Here is an 8670-nt window from a genome sequence, read left to right as displayed (position 1 = left end):
CACTTTGTTGTAAAGAGTACTGATATGTAAAAATGTCCTTTTCCTCATGCCAAACATTACAGTGGCTTCATTCCACATCTGTCACCTTTTATTGTGTATTGTGTAGACCAGAGGTGTTCGGGATTGAAAACAAGAGCTTTCAGCATTAAGTCATCCTAAGAAAGTGCTAAAGGGGAACGAAGTGTTTAACTTCTCACAGATTCTCATGGGGAAGTTATATGGGCCCTACCCCCTTCTGATCACTGACTGAGCCTCTGCTAATGGGGCTCTATAAACTGAAGGGCCACAGGTGCACTCAATTTAGGGTTACAGCTTTTAGATACATTGCTTGGGGTCACAGACATCCACAGGCCCCATAAACGCATTCTCTTATACACACTAAATAGGATTAAAAGGAAACACACATTTGCATGCACACATAACTAAAATCTCTCGTCTGTATTTTTCATGATGCTACCCCTCCTAAACCAATTTAAGGTGGCATGATCCCCAAAACAGTCTCAGTCTGTCAGCCAATCGGTTTGGCACACCTGCTATGACATTTCAATCTATCAACAAAATCAATAGCAGTAGTCTTCCTAATATAACTGCACACAGTGCAAGCGCTCCTCACAGTGATACAGCTCTTGCTGTCGCATTTAGATACACAGGGAGTAAACTCAGGCTTGCCATTCTGCTGATAAATGCAGTTCTGTCGCCACAAGGGAAATGTGCCTGCATCCCTCTGGTCAGAAGTGTGCTTCCCCCCACCCCCCCCACCACGCCACGGGCAGAGAGGGAGTGAGGGGGGAGCAGAGGCCTGCTCCCTGCAGCTGTGCCCTTATTCCCAGCACCTGACCAGGGGCCCAGATGTGCACACGGGCAACAGCAACAATTTGAGCAATGTAAGTCCCCTGTGGGACCCAGGCACCTGCAAATGTAACCCCACTATCTAACATGATGGCGTAATTACAGGTCTAACAAGTCTACATCTGGAAAGAACTCATTTAATCTATCAAATCAAACCTACCTAGACTGCGGAACAATACAAAAATGGTATTGCACTCTCAGCATTTCATCTGCACATCAAACAAAAGCCACTCTGCACATGGCACTGACCCAATTAGCCATCAGGTAGACAGCAACTACATGGCACAATGTTCCCATTTAAAATGCATCACAGAGCCATCTCAATTTATTATAAATTGTGCATAATGATCCTCAGCCAGAAACAGATGCATTTATTCTTGGAAAAACCTTCAATTCCAGTGACTTAAATCACAAAATTTCAGTATGTATTTTTTAATCATTATGCCTCTTTGTTCTTCTGAGCCAAGAGGACAACATTTAGGCTCATCCTCTATTATTTAAGTTACACAAACAGTTACCAAAAAAAAAAAAATAGAATAACATCACTTAAGGACTACATGAGATGTTTGCTAAAGCATACAAAATACTGTAACTGTTCAAGTTTTGCAATTACAAACGACACTATGTGACAGTGAAAGGACTCAATGTGAGACGTAAAGAGAGCACCATCCTATTTCATAGACATTTGATCATTGAGTTATATTCCTGTTTTACAGTTTGAATCAGTCAGAGTGCTGGTGCAAAAATATAGCATGTATTTAACTGGCAAGTCAAACACCAACAATGAAGTGAAACACTTAAAGGAAACCATGGCCCGTCTCAACAACTCACTTGACTCTATGACAAATTAAAGCTTAATGTTCAAGCGCTGCACACACAGGAAACTGTAAAGGTTAATGGTGACATCTAGTGGCATATCAGTATACATGCACCTGCTGACCAATGTAAAAATCGCAGTTTTGCTGCTGTTTGTAAACAGATTACTTCTCTCTCTTACATACAACAAAATACTAAAAACAAGCTTTACTACTACTAATAATAATAATAACAATGATAATAATAGAAGAAGAAGACGTGCTTTGGTGGTACTTCTATTAATATAATAACATTTACATTTTCTAACATGAGGTGATGTGCATGATGTGCAGAAAATGTACTCAGTGTGTGTGTGGAGAAACGTAGTCCATTACTGATCTGTTGTATAATGACGTGCCCCAGAAAGAGTGAAATTAAAAGGTCAAAGGTTAAAATACATTTCATTTTATAAACATTTAAAATCACTGGCACTTTGTGTTTTCACCACTGTGCTTCTGTAACATTAATGGTAGTAAACTTTCAAACAGCAGAGGGTGATATTGATCTGTTTAACTTCAACTGAAGAGTGATTGTCACACTGGGGGTGACACTTTTTGTTCAGGAACATAAAACTTCAGTATAACGAATATACATTCAAGATACAAGTTGCATAACATAAAGAGCAAGACAACATTATTTAATAATTTGCTATCTAGCCAATATGGCACTCACTCAAAACAAAATCTAGTATTTTTTACAGTATATCTATCATATAATCCACGTACGTTGTGGGATAATGTGCAAATGAATGAGGCAGTTCATCAAGGAAAACACATTTCTACAGATAAATACAGTACATAATCCATAGCAGTAGACCAACCAACACAGCAATGGTAAACATGTCCATATTTTATAGTATATGGAAACTGTATTATATTAATGATCATAACAGTTTTGTTAGTATTATCAAATTTTTTTGAACCGGAGAGTTATTTTCAGACCTATGATGAATAATGTATTGTTTAACACATACTTGAGATGTAAACACAGTGAACTTATTGACAGTAAATCACATTATACTGTACACTGCCAACCGTATACATCCAAACACTGAAAAGCACAACTGAAAACTATCAATTATGGTCTATATGACAAACAGTGGTGCACAGTGTTGCTTCATCTGCTGAAACTGTGTAATTTATGGGTTACATTTTGAATACTTCCACATCCATTGGTTTGGCACATAGTTCATCCAAATCCATCCATGGGTATCTGCTTGTCATTGGCCAACACGAAGGACAGATGATGGGGGAGTAGTATGCCACTTTGGGCACAGAATCTTGCTAAAGGCCCTCCGGAAGCTACTGTGGCAAAGTGGGTACAGGAATGGGTTAATAGCAGAGTTGAGCCACAGGAGCCAGAAGGTGACCTCGTACCAGTGATGCTGGATGCACCGCCCTCTGCAGGCAGCACGGATGATCATCAGTAGGGTGTACGGTGCCCAGCAGATGGCAAACACACACACTATGATGGCCAGGGACTTAGCAATTTTCTTATCCCTGGACAGACGGCTAGGCTGGGCAGCCCTGCTGGTTGAGGGATCTAGTTTTCCCGAATTGGGAGAGGAGGGCTGGGAGTGGATAGAGCCTCTTACAGCCAGTTTCAACCCAAACCCCCAATTGTGGGATAGGGGGACACCTTCCCCTTGGGCAGTGGCAGGTTCACTCAGCTGAGGGTGGAGCTCGGCCTTCCTGCTGTGAAGCCTCCTCCTGCGTATGCTGAGGTAAATGCTGAGGTTGAAGAAAGCCACTGAGATGAAAGGAGAGAAAAACTCCAGCATGGAGGCACTCAGCAGGAAGTACCAAGAGTAATAGAACTCCGCAAAGCACTCATCCTTTGGCACGCGGCTTCTGCCCACCACCAGCTCCCAGAATATGATAGCTGGGCCGTACAGGACAAAGGCTAACACCCAGACAGCAATCATCTTGATTATGGCTTGATGAGTCATGCTCTGTCTGGCACGGTAACTTACCTGCAGTAAACATAAGCATAAATCAGAAAATATACTTATAGTAATACTGCCAGTGTGGGTCGTTCAATTTTATGTGCTATTGCTTCATCCTACCATTTCTTAGAAATATCTAGAGGGTGAAATAATGTATTCTCCTTAAGTTCTTCAGCCATAAAAAGGCAGTAGTTGTGGGTTTATAACAAGAGCAATAACACAGCATAAAAATAGTGCATTACAATTAAACAACCAGCATTCAAAATATTACTTAAATGTTTTAAATGTATTCAAATTAATAAAAGTAAATATACTCATCATGCAAGCAGAACAGCCCCTGTCAGTGTTCTAGTGTCATTTGCTCTGAAATTGGTTTGTTGCAGGGATACATTAATGTTTTAGCTATAACAATTAATCGTATTTAAGATGATGACATGTTTTGTATGTGATATATGTATCTGTCTCTGAAATGTATTGAAATATAAGTGGCGTGAAGCAGAATTGATCAAGAGGAGTACAAATACCCTGAAAAGTTGTACTTAAGTGAAGTACTTGAGTAAATGCACTACACTACACTGATCTCCATGACCTAATCACAGTACCCTCTACAACGAATAAGGAGGGCAGCTTTCAACCCAAAGACAAAGCTTTAAACCACCATGTCAACAAAACTCTTCAAGTGAAACCATTCAAAGACTGACGAGCACACAACTATAATAATGGGCATTTTATCACAGATACGGAATCATATGTTTGTGACAACATGTATGAGTGCGACAATTTTAAGAGAGAAAAGCACATGAACTGTTGCACTGCAAAAAAGAGAGTGAATGAGTATCAGGTCGATGAAGCACCTCTTATGACCACTTGTCTCAATTAGTGTCACATCTTATGTCCCTGTCCACAGTTGTGTTCAGGGGGCATCGTACTTTGCACCCTCTCCAACTGCTCTGAAAATATGCTGCTGTTCTAAATGACAAAATTTAAACTGCAGTTCCTCTTCAAAGAAGATGAAAAATTGTTCCCCTTATACCTGAATAAATTAATTGATATGCAGTACTTCTTGCCCCTGCTTCATGATGTAGCACTCAGTGGAGAAGAATCAGGTGTGCTCATTTTTAAATTGTTAGATTCCTCCTGGGAGCTTCTGGGATTAATCTCAGCTCACTCTTATAATCAAAAATAACACATAAAACAAGATCTTTTCTCTTCCAACATAGCGTGGTTAGCATTTCGTTAACGTGATGACATTTCATCTAAGTGGCGAATGTATCTAATGTGACTCCATCTTTTCTTTTAAAAGACTAACTTTGTCCTGTGGCTGTTGACGATCCTTTGCCTTTCAATGTTCAGAGAGAAAGGCTTTTAGGAAAATGCTGCTTGGCTGCCGATGGCCTGTTTCTGCTATGATTGATCTCTCCACGTTAGAAGGACCGTAGCACAGAGGAGGACCTCAATGATCAAAGCTAGCTAATTAAAGAAGAGGCTGTCTTTCTCTCTCTCTCTCTGGTGTTATTTGTATCCATTGCTCTGATGTTAAGTGTTTGCTTGTGAAAAGAAACAGAACACTCTCTTTGTCTACTATGCCAAGCCTCATCCCACCTTTGAGTCAACATACAAATGTATAGGATACAGTCAGCTAATGCACAGACAAGCCCAAACAAAAGGTTCAATGGGCATAACACCTGCAGGGGTTTTAGAAATGGCGTGCTAACTACTGGATATGTGCCAAGACAGGCAGAAAATAGAAAATTGTATTTTAGAAAAAATATTGCTCTGGAACATAGTTACATGGACATAAATTAGACTATTCAAAACTGTTGAAGTGGAAATGAAAAGTATTTAAATCCACTTAAGTCGTGTACCATTAGATTATCGACAGGCTTGTGTTGTTTTCTGTATAGTTTTTGAAGCCCTGTTTGTCCCAAAGTCGAAATGTGACTTCTTTATCTTCGTCATGGGGAAGGGCTATAATTAGGAGTGGCACTGGGCCTGAATGGGTCAGGAATGATTAACCTCTGCAGATGGGCACATTTGGGAGAGTGAGATGGCACTGCCCCTACCAATGACCTGGGAGACTCACCAGAAATTAAGCCTCAGACCACAAGCGGTGAACATTTGTATGGCTACAAGAGAAAGGGCTCTTCAACTTTTAACATTATACTTTAAACGCCTCATTCAAATGGTGGGGGGAAGTTATTTCTGTGTGCGTGGGATGATCCGAGTTTAAACTGAACGTTTACCCTCATTTGACTGACACAACATTTCAGATTCTTTTTACCAACATGGCAGGCTAGTGTACTGCGTGTCACAGTCCTAAATTGACTTTGATGTTGATGTGCGTCACAAGTGTGAGGCACAGGACGTTCCACTCACTGCTCTGGTGACTGACAGGAAGCGGTCGTAGCTGATGAGGACGATGTTGAAGACAGACGCAGAACAAAGCAGGTAGTCCATGACCAGCCACAGCTTACACAGTCCTCGGCCCAGGGTCCACCTGCCTGTGAGGATGTAAGGGATGTAGACTGGGATGCAGAATGCCCCTACAGACACGGTTATGTGTGAGTGATCAGACACCAATGCATCTACAGTACATTTTCAATAGTGTGCATTCATTAAATCACTTCATTTCAACCTCCACATTTAGCATTTACCATCTGTACACTAACATTTAATAAATGGTTTTTAACATACTGTAATATAGCTGTAAGTAGATATCAGTACTTATTGATAGAGGATGGTGTATAAACATCAAATCAATGAAAATATAGAAAAACAGTTATAACAATGTAAAATATCTTAATAGAGAAGTTATAGCTGTTGAAAATACAATACACTGATGAACACTTGCCCTTATGTCTCTAATAACTTACATTATAATGTGTTATAAACAGTTAATGAAGTGTTTATATAGTGGTTATAATTGCTAAATAAGGGAAGGAAAGTAAAGAGAAATACTATTGCCAGGTAGAAAAAGAAAATAAAAATGCATCAAGTACCTTATTCATTCTTGGTCCTGTCAATTGAACTAATTTGCTAATTTGCTCTAGTAATTTGTGACTGTAAACCCACTCAACTACTGTACTTAGTTTTACACATCTATAGTATAGTACATCTAACAGGTACACTAAAATATATAAAAGATTTCAATGCCTTTCCTCATATCTATGCAGCATGGATGAATATGGCACAACACAGAAATTACACATTCATCGTTTGCATTAAACTTTGCTCTACGTTGTGTCGTTCTATTAAAAAAAAAAAAAAAAAAGACTGAAGTTGGACTTACCAACAAGAAAATCTGATATTGCCAAATTCAGGAAGTAGTAATTGCACTGTCTTCTCAAACTTTTGTCCACTTTAAAGGCCAGAATGACCAGCGCGTTGCCCAAAACTATCACCACAACCAAAGTCACCATCATCACCATCAAAATGACAAGTATGGGTCCTGAAAACACGAAACTGCTCTGGACTCTGGTTGAGGCATTGTCAAAATAGTAACGACTGGAGTTGGACTCGGTTTCTTCCTCCGACATGGTCCTGATGTGAGGTGAAGGATGCTGTCGTTAAATCCTCAACAGACCGGCGCTGATCATAATAAGCCAGCAACAGGTGCCAGGCGAGCAGAGACCGCATCCAACACCCCCATATGTGCTCTGGTAGCTCCGTCCTCCTGTTCAAAGTGAGCACAGTGCCCCAGAAAATCCACGAGAGAGCGCGCAACGCTCCTCACAAAGCGCTGCATGGACACCTGATGAAATACACATTTAGTGCCGTAATGACATGACTTCACCGAGCGATCAAAGAGCAGCTTTTGTTAATGCACATAGTATGTACGGTGCTGTGAAAAAGCATCTGCCCCCTTACAGATTTCTTCTGTTTTTGCTTTATTGTCACACTTACGTGTTTCAGATCATCAAACAAATTTTAATATCACACAAAGATAACCTGAGTAAACACAAAAAGCAGTTTTTAAATGCTGATTTTATTTATTAAGGGACAAAAGCTATCCAAACCAACCTGGCCCTATGAGAAAAAGTAATTGCCCCCTCCTTGTTAAATCATGAATTAACTGTGATTAACCACATGTTTGAAAGCTGAGTTTAATTTCACTAGCCACACCCAGGCCTGATTGCTGCCAGAGCTGTAGAATCAAGAAATCACTTAATTCAATTCAATTCAATTCAATTCAATTCAATTCAATTCAATTCAATTTTATTTGTATAGCCCAATATCACAACAGAGTGTCTCATAGTGCTTTACAAACTTAAATAGACAATATGAAGTAGGCTACAAGATCTCAAAATGCAACACATCATGCCCCGATCTAAAGCAATTCAAGAACAGACAAGAAACATAGCCATTGACATCTATCAGTCTGGAAAGGGTTAAAAAGCCATTTCTAAGGCTTTGGGACTCCAGCTAACAACAGTGAGAGCCATTATCCCCAAATGGAGAAAACATAGAGCAGTGGTGAACCTTTCCAGGACTACCGGCCTACCAAAATGACTCCAAGAGTGCATCAACGTCTCATCCAGGAGGTCACAAAAGAACCCCGAACAACATCTAAAGCACTGCAGGCCTCACTTGCCTCAGTTAAGGTCAGTGTTCATGATTCAACAATAAGAAAGAGACTGGGCCAAAATGGCCTCCATGGGAGAGTTCCAAGGTGAAAACCACTGCTGACCAAAAAGAACACAAAGGCACATCTCACATTTGCCAAAAAACATCTTGATGATCCCCCACACTTTTGGGAAAATATTCTGTGGACTGACGGGACAAAAGTGGAACTTTTTGGAAGGTGTGTGTCCCGTTACATCTGGCGTAAAACTAACACAGCATTTCGGAGAAAGAACATCATACCGACAGTCAAACATGGTGGTGGTAGTGTGATGGTCTGGGGCTGCTTTGCTGCTTCAGGACCTGGACAACTTGTCGTAATTGATGGAACCATGAATTCTGCTCTCTACCAGAAAATCCTGAAGGAGAATGTCCGGCCATCAGTTCGTGACCTTAAGCAC

The 8670-nt window shown here is 40.4% G+C and overlaps 1 protein-coding gene across 1 annotated transcript; it reads right to left on the bottom strand.

Annotated features, from left to right (window-relative positions):
- Window positions 1-2923: 2923 nt before the first annotated feature.
- LOC139214623 (histamine H3 receptor-like) lies at window positions 2924-7185 on the bottom strand. Its single transcript, XM_070845518.1, has 3 exons — window positions 6939-7185; window positions 6026-6192; window positions 2924-3676 (listed from the first exon to the last, which is right to left on the bottom strand). Exons 1-3 carry the CDS (start codon window positions 7183-7185, stop codon window positions 2924-2926), a joined length of 1167 nt encoding a protein of 388 aa, XP_070701619.1.
- Between the last annotated feature and the right edge of the window lie 1485 nt (window positions 7186-8670).

Source organism: Pempheris klunzingeri, chromosome 15 (genome assembly GCF_042242105.1).
Source record: "Pempheris klunzingeri isolate RE-2024b chromosome 15, fPemKlu1.hap1, whole genome shotgun sequence".
NCBI lineage: Eukaryota > Metazoa > Chordata > Actinopteri > Acropomatiformes > Pempheridae > Pempheris > Pempheris klunzingeri.
The sequence above is the reverse complement of the archived record's forward strand: the minus strand, read 5'-3'. Positions and strand labels throughout refer to the sequence as shown.